This window comes from Triturus cristatus, chromosome 2_2, assembly GCF_964204655.1.
Source record: "Triturus cristatus chromosome 2_2, aTriCri1.1, whole genome shotgun sequence".
Taxonomy (NCBI): domain Eukaryota; kingdom Metazoa; phylum Chordata; class Amphibia; order Caudata; family Salamandridae; genus Triturus; species Triturus cristatus.
In genome coordinates, this window is record NC_140582.1 from 707,190,006 (window position 1) to 707,206,991 (window position 16,986).

The following is a 16,986-nucleotide window of genomic DNA, read 5'->3' on the forward strand; positions in this document are numbered from 1 at the left end:
TTGACTGATGTTGCCTTATGAAATTACAAAATGTCGGTTGGTATGCACCCTGATTCCTAACACTTTCCCTCTACTACATTGTTGCTATCAGGGCTCATTTGTAGTGGTGGTCCGAGCGGGGCAGCCAAGGTACTAGAATTACTGCTGCCTTCCTTTGAGACTGTAACAAGTGTTTTGGCAGTCGTTCTATAGGTTGGGAACTTCCTACATCTGAGTCCTCATTTAAGGATGCCAGCACAAATACTCTGATGGCTATCTAGTTGAAACCATGTTCATGCCCATCAATTAGTTGCCTGGTGGACAGAAGCCATGGGCTAGTGCCCTGTGATCTAGATTTTCTCATCAAGCAGCCTGCTACTGAAGGTCTCATTGAACAGGCCTTGACCAGTAAGATGGTCCCACAGATAGAGAATCTAAAAGGATTGTTCCCTTTGGCAAACACACTTCCTGTGCCAGCCTGTCACCATGATCAATAAAAGAACCTGTCTGTAGGGCTGATACACACGTGCCATTTGGAACATGGCCAGTGAGATCCTAACGGCAGTCCTGGAGGATTTTAGGGCCCATCCGGCTCAGACTGTTCTTGATGGACAGGATAAGGCCAGGTATCTTTTTCGCATGGGTTTGGATACCACTGATTGCATTGACAGGGCGGCGGTTCCAGAGTTGGACATTCCTGAATGGTGTCTCTCTGACGATGTATAGGTTTTGTTAATAGATATGCTCTTTGATGGGTCTCACTTCTTTGGAGAGAAGGTAGACTTCACTTTGGAATCACTTTAAAGACAGCAGAGCTAAAGCAGGTCTTTGGGGCTTTTGACCCCTGCCAAACTGTTTACGCACCAGTTCAGGAAATTTAGAGATGTGGTTCCAGCAGACACTGTGCAGGCCATGAGGAGCATCAGTCGTTTAACTCCTCTTTCCATACCTCAGCAGCTAACAGTCTGCTTTAGTTTGCTCTCAGTGGAATGAGGGCAGGATCCAGCACTTCCCCTCAGGTTTTCTCTCCTCCCCAGACCCCCACGTACCCCCACCCACTCCCAATATATCCTTCTGCACCAGAAGTGTTTCAGAAGAACATCTGGCCATCCTGCTACAGGAGATAAGCCTGTTATTTTCCAAAGCTGCAATAGTTAGAGTGCTGTACTCGGAGGTAGGAAGGAATTTTTATTCCCACTACTTCTCCTCTCGACAAAAGGAATTGGACCTCAGGCCTATCTTGGACGTCCGCCCCTTAAATCTCTTCCTACGGAAGAGCAAATTTAAAATGCTCACACTGGTTTAGCTCTGGACCCGGGAGACTGCATGGTGTCCTTGGACTTGTGGGACACTTCTTTTCATATACCAATCCTGCAGACCCACAGGTGTTACCTGTGATTCAACGTGGTCCAAGAGCATTTCCAGTTTTCTGTACTCCCCTTCGGGTGTTCATGAAAGTGATGGCGATTGTCTCTGCCCATCTTTGAAGATCAGGAGTTCCTGTATTTCTGTAACTCGTTGATTGGCTTTTGAAAGCAGACTCACCACAGGCAGTTGTGGACCACCTCCAGACAAGGGCGGCACTCCTAACATTGCTGGGGTTCACTATGAATGAGCCAAAGTCCCACCATAATTCCATCACTTAAGGCTTCCATTCATTGCGGGCATTCTGGATACAGTTGAGTTCAAAGCTTTTCTTCCGCTGCATTGTGTCCACGACATTCAGGCTATGATCCTGACGATTCAGGCTCACTCCTGGATCCAGGTGAGAGTAGCTGTGAGACCTCTTTGCCTCGTGCACCCCCTTCTTTTCAGCTATGCCAGGTGACACTACTCATGAGTTCCTATAGTAGAACTTGAAGACCGAGTGGATCCAACATCAAGACAGCCTTTCCAACACTATCCAAGTCTCTGAGGAGACTGCCTGCAATCTGCACTGGGGTCTGACTGGTCACAGTCTGTCTTGCAGCAGACTATTGTCCCTTCTCCTCCCAGAGCTTAAATTGGTGACATTTATATTATTGCTTGGTTGGGCTTGTCATCTGGGGGAGGTGGAGTGCAGAGGCCTATCCTCTCCAGTGGAGAGCCAGCTCGACTGCAGCACAGCTATGTGAATAAACCTTAGTACGAGTCTTCAAAAAATACAGAATGACACTCAAACCACCTTCTGACCCCTTGACACTGCACATTAATCTTGACCTGCTGCATTCCATATTATTTGAGTACATGTACCCACGCTCTGCTGTGCCAGTGCACCTCGGTCCTTCAGTGAGCGGGAGATTGCTGGTCAGTTAGTGAATGAGACATTTTGCTATTAAAACACTCCGTTGTAATAAATGTTCATCATATATTTCACAACTCTTAATTGTCATTATCCACTATCGTACACCAAAACCTGGCTATGTAGCAAGGATACACACTTCCCTCAGTGTGTGTTACAGAAGTATAATCACCTATATTACACAGTCACTGTGCCTTGCAATACACACAGATACAACCCCAAGTCAGGAAAAAGCTAACTTAAATACCAAATGACTAGAGAACTATAGAATTGCCATCAGATAAACATTGTCCAGCATTTACTCAAACAAACTGGGTGAAGGTGACCAATATTACTTTGGTACGAATCGAGGGTAGGAATTGGTTAATCACCAGAAGCATACATAAGGATTATAAAACATTAGTGTGAGACAAAAGCCTGTTGCAAGGATTGGGCCATATTATTATTAGTGTAATTCCAATATAAATTAATCCATACAGAATTTATGGACGTGCCTCACTACGAAGCTTTTGACTTAGATGGAATCATGCCTATGACAAGTGGCATATAAAAGAACCCTGAAAAGAGAGCTTGTTTTCCTGTCCTGTGGAGTGATCTATTTTTATTTACCCCTCTAGTCATTCTGATAAGAGATATAAAGGCCCTGGACTTTGTTTGGAGAAGCGGGTTCCCAGCGGTCTGTTCTGAATATATTCCTGGCAAATGTTGTGAACATATTTTGTTTTTAATCCATGGAAGGTTTATATCTATCATAGTCCTGACGAAGGTGGAACTTATAATAAATGCCACCAAAACGCTTCGACGAATTACTGTGGCACAACCTACAGTCACTGGACATTCCTAAATAACATAGAGCAAATTCATAGATGATCAGTGATGTGTATGGTAGAGGTGTATATGCTTGAAGGCAGATTGATTTGTCTTAGAAAAATCTACAGTTTCCTTTGTGGTTATTTGTGGTATATATACAATTTTTATCTGGTTAAAATTAAATATTTTCCGTTCATTTCATATTCACATTAGCCTTTTTCTGACTTAGGGTTGTGTGTTTGTGTACAGACAATTATACATCAAATGTAACGCACCATTTGCTTGTTTCTTCCTTTTGTATTTATATATTCATAGGTACTCTGAGACCTTGGTCGAACAATACGACAATACATTCACTTAGGCTGTGACATTACACATCCTACACCCTCTTAGGTCCTGAAGAAGGCCCCCTGACCCACATGGGCAAACTCTAAGGGCCGAAACATGTCGACCTCATATATGGACAAACGAGTGCGTTAGACTAATAATACGTCTTCATACGCACCTCACTGTTTTTACTTACCTCGACTACCTTTCTGAATAAAGGTACAGTTTAGGTAATGAGAGGTTTTCCTTTTTAAACTCACTGATCACCCCGCACAGAGCACATTCACATTTTTTATATCTGATCGCTACTGTACTAACCAGTGGTCCCTCCAAGTGGAGGAAGCAGAAAAAGAAACCCAATGATGATGCTATCACGTTGATTAAAAAAGGCGGAGAATCAAGATACACCGCCCTACGACCTGTTCACGTGAATGAGGGTTTTTTACTGATAGACGGAAAGTGCACTGAACCCTGGTTATTCAGGTACAAGTAATCCATTCTTCTCCGATTATTTGCTTTATTAATCTTGCCATTTTCTAAACAGTAGCTCCTTCTTTTCTGAGACCAGTTTTTTCATTGCCAGTATTTGCAAATATTTCAACTTACAATGGGCCATGTAGGGCACATATGAGAAGATACCAGCATGATGAAGAAGGTATTAACCTCTTTGAACTACAATGTCCCTTTCATAAACATCGAATGAAATGAGGGTGAGGAGGTGCGGTCTATAGAGTACATCATTTCAGACAAGAGCATTTAACTAGAAAACTGAAGACCGTATTCTGGTCTTTCTCCTGGAGGGTCTGTGTTCCTGGACCAAACAGTTTATATTTGTTTGTGTCTTTCCGCTCTACTTTAATTTAGAGATGAACAGCAAATCCAGTATTAAAGAGATCCTCCTGGAAATATGAAATCTCAGAAAGCCACAATACCTGATGGATTACGTTTAAAAGTCAGCTTGGGCACAGTGTGCATTCCTCCTGAATTGTGGATGACCTCCCTAAGCTGTGCAGATGGGGAACTCCCCGCCATTCATGTTCTATCCCATTAAATATTCTCCTATAGCAGGCCCATGCTATATGCAACCCATACATACTTAGTGTTAGTAAATAAACTGGTATTGTCTTATAACTGTTTGTGGGTGTACATTAACAGTCATCAACTCTTAGCAACTTCATATTTCTCAAATTTAAATACAATTAACATTTTGCAAACGTGTTGCATATTTCGCAGTAGACATGTATAGAATTATTTATATACTGTTTTATGATAAGGAGCCCCAGCCCAATAAAAATCAAGGTCAAAACCATGGTTAACTGATAGCCATGCATTGTTGTACATTGAAAACCTGTCTTTTTTCATGAAAATGGAAAGGAGTCCTCAGTATTTACTATTATATGATGTACTCAAAGGACACCCAAGTCTGATTCTCACTTTTCATCCCTCACACTTTACCTCCAGCCACAAATACCTAAATACCTCTGGGCAGTTCTTCTCTGAATGGCTCCTTACTCACTCATGCTGAACTCTTTCAAAACACCTCCACCCTTGCCTTCTTACCGAACAGAATCTACTTTCTCCCTAGCACTGGCTTGTTTCCGCTGCAAGAAACCTTATGATACTGGTCAACCCCTCTGTGATTGAAATACTTTTTTACCACCACATCATCCAGCTATTACGTTTTAAATATAATAAAGTGCCGCCCAAATATCCATTTCCACATGGCCAGAGAACTGATCACTTCATTGATCCTCACCAAATTGGGCTATTTCAGTACTTTGCTTGTGGGTCCTTAATTCCTCTTCTCTTTTTCCCTACTTGGCTACATCTTAACTTTTGCTATATGTACCCTACCGACTATCTTCAGACATAGCCCTGCCTTTTCATATCGCCATCAGGTTGCCTGACCGTCACCCAAAGACAAAGGCTAGGGCAAGCTATAGATTATTGTTGTTAATCCTTTCACCTCTGGGTGCTTCGTATATCTTTATCCGGTATGGTATAAACTGTAATTATTGCAAGGATGAATGGACTATTTATCCACAATGTTTATATTAACTGGGCTATGTGAAATGGGTACATGAGTGCATCCCCTGTATAGTTACTTGGTTTTCTTCTTCTACTTATGCTATTCTAGGATAACATTAAGTAGTGGAACCATTTTTCAACTGGGTTCTGGAAGATATGCTTCTGGTTCGTTAGAAATGTAGACGTGAAACAATGTAGAATTGTGGTGACAGGCTCCTACACTGCATTAATTAAAGCTACATGCTTGTACCAACACTGCACAGTTTCTACTATGCAAACAACACTGTCCACATCTGACACACTGCACTCCTTTTCTATATTTCCATTGAATAGTGGTTGCTACTGGATCGCCTCATCTCTTACTCCATTTTGCTTAAAATTCACACTTGTGTGTGTGCAGTGAGAAAAGAATCTTAGTACACCTTTAATCCTTACACACAATATCAAAACATTACAGATGAACTCTGCCTAGCTGTCCAGTGGCGTAATACAACCATTCTACAAATGCACTTCAGTAACTACAATACAATATATTACAATACAGCATAATTACAACTTTGTACTCCAACGAAAGGAGATCCATTTTTGTGTAGTCACCTAGCTACATTTTTAAATTAAATCAAAGTAGTCACTAGGCTATTTACAGTAAATGTTTGTTGCAGATCACCTCGGTAGATCTCATTCTGGGCAGTGAGACGGGCAGGTGTGTGATTCTGAACTGGAGAGGTGGAGGTGGAGATGCTGCATCACCGCAAGAAGCACTGCAGGCCGCTCGTTCCTTCAAACGGCGACCCAAACTCCCTGACAACGAAGTGTTTTGGGACAGTATAACCATTCAAGCAAGTACAATGTGAGTGGTCGTAAAAAAAATATAGATTTTTGATTGTATATATCGTGGAAGAAGTGTGTATTTGTGTGTGAAGTTACACTAGACTTACCATAGAAATGGGGGTTTTCCACTTTTATTATACTTTTTGGAAATGCTAAGACACTTTGCTTGCATGCATCAAAAATGTATAGTTTGGCGGCATATTAAGTGATTTTTGGAGAATATGTCGGATTTCATACATTTTGTGTCAGTGGAAAATAGGAACCCACTTGTAAAAGTGGAGGCAATTTAATTGAGCCTTTGTTTTTTCAATGTAGTATATTCACATTAGCAGTGGGGAGTCACCTAGCTGAAGATATTCCACCTTCAGGTTCAGAATATTACCCTATCCTTCAATGTAAGCAAGTTTATGATTATATGAATGAGCACCACAGCTTTGAAGTTGCTCAAAAAGTTGTTAACTCGTCTGCCATGATATCAGCAGCAGCCGTTTAGGAAATAATTTGCTGCTGATATAGTGGAGAAGTTTGGTCCATCGTTTGTGAGAAGCCTGTTAGAGCTTCTGCCACCCCAGCAATTTGGTTGCCCCTTGTCTAAACAGCAAGTCACCCCTTAGGTACCTAAAGCAATGAAAGCACAAGGATCGGTATATGCATGCTTGTGAGTTGTAATAAGGTGTATTATTTCGCTGAACTCCCCCTCTATTATCCCACAGTGAAGAGATGTTCTCCAGTTTGGACCTCATATTTCATCCTTTCAATGTGGGCTTCTAAATCCTTTTAAATGCTTCTATCCTCTGATCGAGATGATCCTGCTGTTTGTCAGCTCTGCGCACAGAGCGAGTGAACTACAGGTAGATTTGCGTGAACAGCTTTATCCTTGTGAAACTCTCCATAACATTGTTTTTGAGAACACTTCCCTCTTTGTACCAAGAGACTATTTTATTTTCACATCGAATTGAAAAATTTCTACAAGCCCTTTTTTCTGCTCCTCTTTCAGTTGCTGAAAGAGTAATCCATATTCTTGCTATACTGCAGGCTTTTTCTTTCATGGGAGTATATGTAATATTCACTTCCACACGTGTCATTCAGGGCCTGAAGAAATATGATCGCTTCTGATGGATACTTTTAACCGCAGATTCCTTATCTTTAGGTATCCAGGTACCAGACTGGATCTGAAATATTTAAACAACATTGCTCCTGCCCGTGGGTGGGTGGCTTCGACTTAATTCTGTCACAGAAGTGATGAACGGAGCCGCATAAACTCCACCACTGCACGCTGACGTCCGTCCCTTTCTTTCTACGCCTTTGCACACTGATCGAATTCCCATGTGCAAGGGAACAAACTCCCCTCCTAAAACTTCAAGGTTTAAGCCTTGTAAGGACTATGACAAACAGATGCCTGTAACTGATACCAATGAGGTCTGCCTCTGGTTCGGTGCACAAGTCCAAGTGATGCAATGAATCCAATAGCAATTCAGGAACTCGATGTGAAGCTGTATGCTGCACCGAGGCATTTAGAGAGACGGGGTTGCAAATTGGCAGTACCCTGCCAGCTTCCTCTGACATGCTATTGGACTCCAAGGATCTGTAGAAGACTCCAGTTAGGATGCCACCTGCGGGTCTGCCCTCTGTTCCATCCGTGCCTCAAGAATCCGCCTGGGTTATGTTTTGCGTTGGAGCTGACCTCCAGTCCGGCACTAAAATTTGTGCCAATTCTTGCGACATAGATGCTGCGCCACAAGTGCCAGAGGATGATTCCATTTCTATGGTCTACTCCGACTGTGAGCCAGATTCATCTTAGCCCTGACGAGGGTAGTGTCTCGATGCAGTACTGATGCAGCTGGCCACAGTTCATGCCGACTCAGACTGAACCATGCCTATCTCTCAGAGCCCCCATCCCAGCGATTCAACAACTTTTCGGTTCTGACTCTTATAAGAGCCACCCAGCCTTTGGGGATGACAGTGGTGATGAAAGAAAGTATTTTCCCCAATGTAATGATGGCAATTTGTATCTGGATTTGCAGACGACCAGTGGGTCACTTCCCCAAACACTTGGCTTTGTTCTCCCACGAGACCACCAACATAAGAGTGCCTCCTTTCCAAGATTTTTAGATGCAGAGCAGAGGATTTGGACTTAAAACTGCCAATTATTGAATTCAAAACCAATTTACTTACAGCTTTTACTGAGAAACCAGATCAAAAGCAGACATCTGAAAGAAACACGTTAGTTAGATTCCTCACCTTAGAATAGAATATCCCCAGGCGTCAGGCTGGATCCGGAAAGAGTTTTGTAGCAATACCCCTTGCGCGTCGCTAGGCGTCGTCTGTGGCTCCGCGTCCGTCGTTGGCGTCGTGCGCCGGATTGACGTTGTCGGAGTACTTAGACGCCGCCCTCGCGCGCTGACGTCAGTTCTTCTTTTTTCCGCGCCAGTAAGCGCCGATCCGGGAAGAGCTTACCCCTAGTCACTTTTTGACTAACTTTTTGACCTCTTTTGGTTACTCGACTCGACATCTGGTGCCGGCGGTAGGATGCCTGGATTCAAGCATTGTGACGCCTGTCACCGACTGATGTCGGCAACGGATCACCATCGCCGGTGCCTGTACTGCCTGGGGGCCGACCATGACGCGGAGTCGTGCCCCGAGTGTCAGGCCTTGACGTCGAAGGCTAGGCGGGAGCGGTCCCGTAAGCTGCTCGAGCTTCGACACTCGGCTCCGCGTCGCTCTCGGTCCCGGTCCAGGAGGAGGTCCAAGGATCGTTCACGGAGCCGCAGCCATCGACATCGCTTGTCGGGATCTTCGGGTAAGTCCCGTCACTCCAAACATTCTAAGAAGTCCAAGCGGTGTCCTCGCTCTTCGGACTCCCTTCGCAGGTCGCGCGACCCGGCCGAGGGTCCGGATGGTTCCACCCCCGTGGCTCCGTCGGAACCGCAGGAGCCGCGCTCGTCCCCATACCCTCCGGTCCCTGGGACTGACACGACTCCGGCGGAGGTCAGTGCTCCACTGTGCTCTCGGCCATGAGAAATCTGGCTCCGCCGTCGATGCCTGCTGGCGCGCCTTCGGGCCCCGCAGGGTTGACTGGGCGACCTCGCGTGCCGGCGGCTCCGGCCCCGGCGCCGTCGAGGGCTCCGGCCCCGACGCCGCAGGTCCCCGAGGGATCCAGGCCTGGATCTCTGCCGGCGCCGGTCGACCTCACGACGCCTCCTCCGCCGGCGCCGACACCGGTTCCGCCCCCGACGCCATCCCTGCAAAGCGTCGAGCCTCAGTTTAGCCCTATTCTGGACCCGGCGCCGCTACGGCGCCGTCCGACACCTTTCCCGGCGCCGCTGGGTGACCGCTTCATCCACTGTCCGGCTCCGATCATTCCTCCTGTCTACCAGGAATCGGATGATGAGGGCGACTGGGAGGGGTCTCAGGACCCTCTGGCCGAACAGGCCCAATTGTCTCAGGACTGGGCAGAGGAATTGGGGGACGCCAGCGGTTTGGATACCTCTCCAGAAGCTGGATTCATCTCTCCTCCGACTCTGGCCTCGGAGGAAGGTGCAGCCTTTTCTGTGGTGCTGCGCAAGGCGGCCGAAGCCCTAGGGCTCGAGTTGCCTGCTGTGGCTGTGAGGACTAACGTCCTCACTGAGGTCCTTCACCCGACAGCAAGCTCCACTGAGCCTCTGCTGCAGTTTAATGAGGCCCTCATTGACGTTCTCCAGGGCACTTGGTCCAAGCCCTCCACAGTCCCTCCTGTGGACAGGAACGTTGCCCGGTGCCACCACCCTGCTCCGGGCAACCCCACATTCCTCTCCCACCACCCCACCCCGAGAGCCTGGTTATCCAGGCCTCAACCTCCCAATCCTCCTTCCCGTCCGCTCCTCCGGATAGGTAATCCAAGAGGTTGGAGCAGTTTGGCAAGAAACTGTTCTCGTCCCTGAGTTTGGGACTGCGGTCTTTAAATACCGCTTGCCTTTTGGACCGTTATTCCCACTCGCTGTGGGATACGGTGGAGGACGTGCTGCCCTTGTGCCCGGAGGAGGCCCGGGAGCGACTCACCCAAGCACTTGCTAACGGGCGAGATGCAGCGCGGCACGCCATTAGATGTGGACTAGACACCACGGACTCGCTGGGTTGGGCGATTTCCACCACGGTGGCACTTCTGCGTCACGCCTGGCTGAGGTCCATCTCGTTTTCAGGGGATGTCCAAAGCTCCCTCATGGACATGCCCTTCGATGGAACTCGCCTTTTTGGCGAGAAGGCGGACAGTGCGCTGGCCCGGTTCAAGGACTCCCGGGCCACGGCCAAGTCCTTGGGTCTTTCGGCCCGCGGCCGCAAACTTCCGCCTTTCGCCCCTTTCGTGGCCAAGGAAGGGGCGCCTCCTCACGTCCGCCCAGCCACCGGCCGCAGAACCAACCTGCACGCGGTCGCGGACGTGGTTTCCGCCGAGGCGGTTCTGGAGGACAACGTGCCGGTCAGTCCACATCCACCCCGGCAGCATCCGCCTCAAAACCCTCCTAGTCCGAGCTTTCAGGCCCATTCAACGCCAGTGGGGGGCAGAGTTCGCCATCACCTGCTCCACTGGCGCTACATCACTTCGGACAGGTGGGTGCTGCAAATCGTCCGAAGGGGCTACTCCCTCCCCTTCGAGACGACCCCTCCAGCCATGCCACCGCAGAACCACCGTATGTCGGGGGATCATTTGCATCTTCTCCGGGAGGAGGTTTCGGCCCTCTTGGCCAAAGAGGCCATCGAGCGCGTTCCTGGTCCAGAAGTAGGTCGTGGTTGCTATTCCCACTACTTTCTGGTTCCCAAGAAGGGCAAAGGGGGCCTACGCCCGATCTTGGATCTCAGAAGCGTGAACGCCTTCCTCCGGAAGGAACGGTTCAAGATGCTAACTTTAGCTCAGGTTCTTGCTGCCCTAGACCCTGGAGACTGGATGGTAGCGTTGGACTTGCAGGACGCTTATTTCCACATCCCCGTCCTGCCGGCCCACCGGCGTTACCTGCGGTTCACGGTGGGTCAGGAGCACTTTCAGTTCACTGTGCTCCCCTTCGGCCTCACCAGTGCCCCTCGGGTGTTCACGAAAGTGATGGCGGTGGTCGCAGCTCATCTGCGCAGATCAGGGGTCCCAGTCTTCCCCTATCTCGACGACTGGCTGTTGAAGGCGGGCTCGCCCCAGCAAGTCTTCTCCCACCTCCAGACTACGGCAGACCTCCTGCATTCGCTGGGGTTCTCCATCAATGTGCCGAAGTCGCACCTGAGTCCCTCCCAAAAGCTCCTTTTCATAGGGGCGGTTCTCGATTCGGCGCAGTTCCGGGTCTATCCGCCGGAACAGCGGGTCCTGGACATTTGAGCCCTGATTCCCATCTTCCGGCCTCTCTCCTGGATTTCGGTCAGGTTGGTGCTGCGGCTTCTGGGGCTGATGGCCTCCTGCATCCTGTTAGTACCTCACGCCAGATGGCGATGCGGGCTCTGCAGTGGGACCTGAAGTTTCAGTGGGTCCAGCATCGAGGCAACCTGTCCGACCACTTCTTGATCTCGGAGGGCACTGCGAAACAGCTGCAGTGTTGGCTCACGAATCGCGATTGGGTCAGCGGCAGATCCCTCTCCCTTCCCCAACGGGAGCACGTGGTAGTGACGGATGTGTCCCTCCTGGGATGGGGGGGCCATATGGGAGAGGCGGAGATCAGAGGACTCTGGTCTCCGGCGGAGACTCGGCTCCATATCAATCTTTTGGAGCTGAGGGCGATCCGACTTGCACTGAAAGCCTTCCTTCCCTCTGTCCGGGGAAGTGTCGTGCAGGTGTTCACAGACAACACCACCGCCATGTGGTATTGCAACAAACAGGGCGGGGTGGGGTCGTGGACCCTTTGTCAGGAGGCCCTGCGCCTCTGGACATGGCTGGAACACCAGGGCATCGACCTAGTGGTTCAACATCTGGCGGGCTCTCTGAACGCCAGAGCGGACGAACTCAGCCGCCGGTGCATGATGGATCACGAATGGCGTCTGAACTCGGACGTGGCGCAAGGTCTCTTTCTGCAGTGGGGAGAGCCTTGGTTAGATCTATTCGCCACCAAAGAGAATGCGCAATGTCAGCAGTTCTGCGCGTTGGAGTTTCCAAGGCGGCGCTCGCTCGGAGACGCTTTTCGTCGCGAGTGGAGTTGCGGTCTGTCGTACGCCTTTCCGCCTATACCACTTCTGCCCAGAGTGCTGAAGAAGATCAGGCGCGACCGGGCCCAAGCCATCTTGGTGGCTCCGGATTGGGCACGAAGGTACTGGTATCCCGAGCTACTCAGTATGTCCATCGATCCCCCGATACGACTGCCTCTTCAGGAGGATCTTCTGTCGCAGCAGCAGGGGACGGTCCTCCACCCGAACCTGTCCAGCCTCCACCTACATGCGTGGAGATTGAGCGGCGGCAGTTGATGCCATTTGACTTGCCTCCTGAAGTCTGTGATGTCATTCTGGCAGCCAGGCATCCCTCCACGAAAACGGTATACCCTTGCCGGTGGAACAAATTTGTGGCATGGTGCACAGCGAAGGCTGTGGATCCCCTTTCCGCCCCTCTTTCTGAGGTTCTCCTCTTTCTTATTTCCTTGGCCCAGCAGGGCTCTGCTCTGGGCACCTTGAAAGGTTATCTTGCTGCTATCTCTGCTTTCCTACGGCTTCCTGATCAGCCTTCTCTTTTCAAGTCCCCTGTTGTTTCACACTTTCTCAAGGGCATTACTCATATGTACCCTCCTGTTCTTTTCGTAATGCCTCAGTGGGACTTGAACCTTGTTCTCACTTTTCTGATGTGCGCTCCCTTTGAGCCCCTTCATAACTGTCCCATCCGTCTTTTGACTTTGAAAACTGCTTTCTTGGTAGCAATCACCTCCGCTAGGCGGGTGGGTGAGCTCCAGGCTTTGTCATCTAAGCCTCCCTTCCTTTCAGTTAATCAGGACAAAGTTGTCCTCCGGACACGTCCTTCTTTCCTGCCTAAAGTCGTGACTCCCTTTCACATCAGGCAATCTGTCACGCTGCCCACCTTCTTTCCGCCTCCGCATCCTTCAAAAGATGAAGAGAGGCTCCACCGTCTGGACCCAAAACGTGCGCTATCCTTTTATTTGGACCGCACAAGACGGTTCCGGGTGGACGACCAACTTTTTGTTGGATACGTAGGGGCTAAGAAGGGTAAAGCTGTCCACAAGCGGACCATCTCTCGGTGGGTCGTGTTGTGTATTAAGACCTGCTATTCTTTGGCGAAAAAGGTTCCTCCTGTTGGGCTACGGGCCCATTCTACTCGGGCCACAGCGGCCACGACTGAACTGGGACGGGGAGTCCCCTTGCAAGACATCTGTCAGGCGGCGACGTGTGCTTCGCTGCACACTTTTGCGAGACATTACTGCCTGGACAGCCAAGTCCGGAGGGATGGCCACTTTGGCCGTTCTGTTCTCCAGGACTTTCTGGTGTGATCTTGGTTCGCAGACCCAACACCGGGGTTGGTATTGCTGGGGTATCTATTCTAAGGTGAGGAATCTAACTAACGTGTTTCTTTCAGATGAACAAGTTACTTACCTTCGGTAACGATGTATCTGTAAGAAACATTAGTTAGTTAGATTCCTCACCGACCCACCCAGCCTCCCCGTTCTGCGAACCGACATCTAGGGTTAAGGTTCTCCCTTTCAGGGCCCTAGATTTTTTGGAACCAGTGTCTGTCTCTTGCATGGCTCAGCGTCCCCGGCGCGGAAGCTATGTACAAGAACGGACGTCAGCGCGTGAGGGCGGCGTCTAAGTACTCTGACGTCATTCCGGCGCACAACGCCAACGACTAACGCGGAGCCGCAGACGGCGCCTAGCGACGCGCAAGGGGTATTGCTACAAAAATCTTTCCGGATCCAGCCTGACGCCTGGGGATATTCTATTCTAAGGTGAGGAATCTAACTAACTAATGTTTCTTACAGATACATCGTTACCGAAGGTAAGTAACTTGTTCTTCAGGTCGATAAAGGTCGCCTATAGGTGACATTTGCTGATAAGCACTGTTTTACGGTATAATTGGAGGAAACAGAAGACAGTGCTGGTCTTTTCCCTGACGCCTGCTTGGAAGGGAGAGAGTATCTACCCTTCTTCGACTTGTGCACAAATTTTGTCTAAAACAGCCCGGTAAAAAACTCTTGTGTATCGAGTCATTCAGACTAATTGGTTTGTAGCATGATGACAAGTTGTGGTTCTCTTTTTTTTGTAAATTGGTAACACCCCAGCACCTTTCCAGGACTTGGGAATTGGGGCTCTTTTGCCTGTACATTGCTCAGGAGCATAATGTACTCAGCCCACTTTACTTTGTCAGAAAGGTAAATGTCGCCGGGAATACGATCTGGTCTGGGGGCTTTCCGCTGTGCTGTAGCACCTATGGCAAACTCTAAGTCCTGTAGGTCGAATGTTATTATAAGGTCTGACTGGTCTATGTTGATAAAGACCTCACCATCTCTGGTACGATCTGTCAGGCCATCGTCATACAAAGATTGGAAATATTTGGCCCACACTAGGGGCTACTATAGTTTGCAGGCTGGGCTGTTGCATCAACTCTTCACCATGTGCAAAGTGACCAACATTTTGTCACATCTTTCTCCTGGCTAGAAGCTAGAAGGTCACTCCTCCTTTTTTCCCTATGCAGCATAGCTTATAGTTGGGCATGATTCTAGGCTTTTTCCAAAGCTCTAGTTTGATTAATGTATTTACTTTTTATTGCTACTATGAGTTTAGATTATAGTTCCTGCCCTCAACGTTATACCAGTACGTGATTTTCTGCACACTTCTTCTATTGTTGTTGGGCACACAGAAGTGGACAATTAGCTGGTTTAAAAAGCTTGAGTGGATTTCGAGGACATCTTGTGGGTTATCCCTGGGAGCCCCACGGCAGCTTTGAGTTTTGCTAAAATGCTTAGCACTTAATTCTCTTTCGTGGCCAAGGAAGGGGCGCCTCCTCACGTCCGCCCAGCCACCGGCCGCAGAACCAACCTGCACACGGTCGCGGACGTGGTTTCCGCCGAGGCGGTTCTGGAGGACAACGTGCCGGTCAGTCCACATCCACCCCGGCAGCATCCGCCTCAAAACCCTCCTAGTCCGAGCTTTCAGGCCCATTCAACGCCAGTGGGGGGCAGAGTTCGCCATCACCTGCTCCACTGGCGCTACATCACTTCGGACAGGTGGGTGCTGCAAATCGTCCGAAGGGGCTACTCCCTCCCCTTCGAGACGACCCCTCCAGCCATGCCACCGCAGAACCACCGTATGTCGGGGGATCATTTGCATCTTCTCCGGGAGGAGGTTTCGGCCCTCTTGGCCAAAGAGGCCATCGAGCGCGTTCCTGGTCCAGAAGTAGGTCGTGGTTGCTATTCCCACTACTTTCTGGTTCCCAAGAAGGGCAAAGGGGGCCTACGCCCGATCTTGGATCTCAGAAGCGTGAACGCCTTCCTCCGGAAGGAACGGTTCAAGATGCTAACTTTAGCTCAGGTTCTTGCTGCCCTAGACCCTGGAGACTGGATGGTAGCGTTGGACTTGCAGGACGCTTATTTCCACATCCCCGTCCTGCCGGCCCACCGGCGTTACCTGCGGTTCACGGTGGGTCAGGAGCACTTTCAGTTCACCGTGCTCCCCTTCGGCCTCACCAGTGCCCCTCGGGTGTTCACGAAAGTGATGGCGGTGGTCGCAGCTCATCTGCGCAGATCAGGGGTCCCAGTCTTCCCCTATCTCGACGACTGGCTGTTGAAGGCGGGCTCGCCCCAGCAAGTCTTCTCCCACCTCCAGACTACGGCAGACCTCCTGCATTCGCTGGGGTTCTCCATCAATGTGCCGAAGTCGCACCTGAGTCCCTCCCAAAAGCTCCTTTTCATAGGGGCGGTTCTCGATTCGGCGCAGTTCCGGGTCTATCCGCCGGAACAGCGGGTCCTGGACATTTGAGCCCTGATTCCCATCTTCCGGCCTCTCTCCTGGATTTCGGTCAGGTTGGTGCTGCGGCTTCTGGGGCTGATGGCCTCCTGCATCCTGTTAGTACCTCACGCCAGATGGCGATGCGGGCTCTGCAGTGGGACCTGAAGTTTCAGTGGGTCCAGCATCGAGGCAACCTGTCCGACCACTTCTTGATCTCGGAGGGCACTGCGAAACAGCTGCAGTGTTGGCTCACGAATCGCGATTGGGTCAGCGGCAGATCCCTCTCCCTTCCCCAACGGGAGCACGTGGTAGTGACGGATGTGTCCCTCCTGGGATGGGGGGGCCATATGGGAGAGGCGGAGATCAGAGGACTCTGGTCTCCGGCGGAGACTCGGCTCCATATCAATCTTTTGGAGCTGAGGGCGATCCGACTTGCACTGAAAGCCTTCCTTCCCTCTGTCCGGGGAAGTGTCGTGCAGGTGTTCACAGACAACACCACCGCCATGTGGTATTGCAACAAACAGGGCGGGGTGGGGTCGTGGACCCTTTGTCAGGAGGCCCTGCGCCTCTGGACATGGCTGGAACACCAGGGCATCGACCTAGTGGTTCAACATCTGGCGGGCTCTCTGAACGCCAGAGCGGACGAACTCAGCCGCCGGTGCATGATGGATCACGAATGGCGTCTGAACTCGGACGTGGCGCAAGGTCTCTTTCTGCAGTGGGGAGAGCCTTGGTTAGATCTATTCGCCACCAAAGAGAATGCGCAATGTCAGCAGTTCTGCGCGTTGGAGTTTCCAAGGCGGCGCTCGCTCGGAGACACTTTTCGTCGCGAGTGGAGT

At 49.9% G+C, this 16,986-nt stretch overlaps 1 protein-coding gene across 2 annotated transcripts in view; it reads left to right on the plus strand.

Moving 5' to 3' along the window:
* The window catches only part of TRAPPC11 (trafficking protein particle complex subunit 11), a 626,226-nt gene that overhangs the window by 199,936 nt on the left and 409,304 nt on the right, over positions 1-16,986 (plus strand). For both annotated transcript variants that reach the window (XM_085641890.1, XM_085641891.1), the window contains exon 20: positions 6,088-6,275. In XM_085641890.1, coding sequence (XP_085498016.1) covers positions 6,088-6,275 — 188 coding nt within the window. The remainder of the gene's footprint in view (positions 1-6,087; positions 6,276-16,986) is intronic.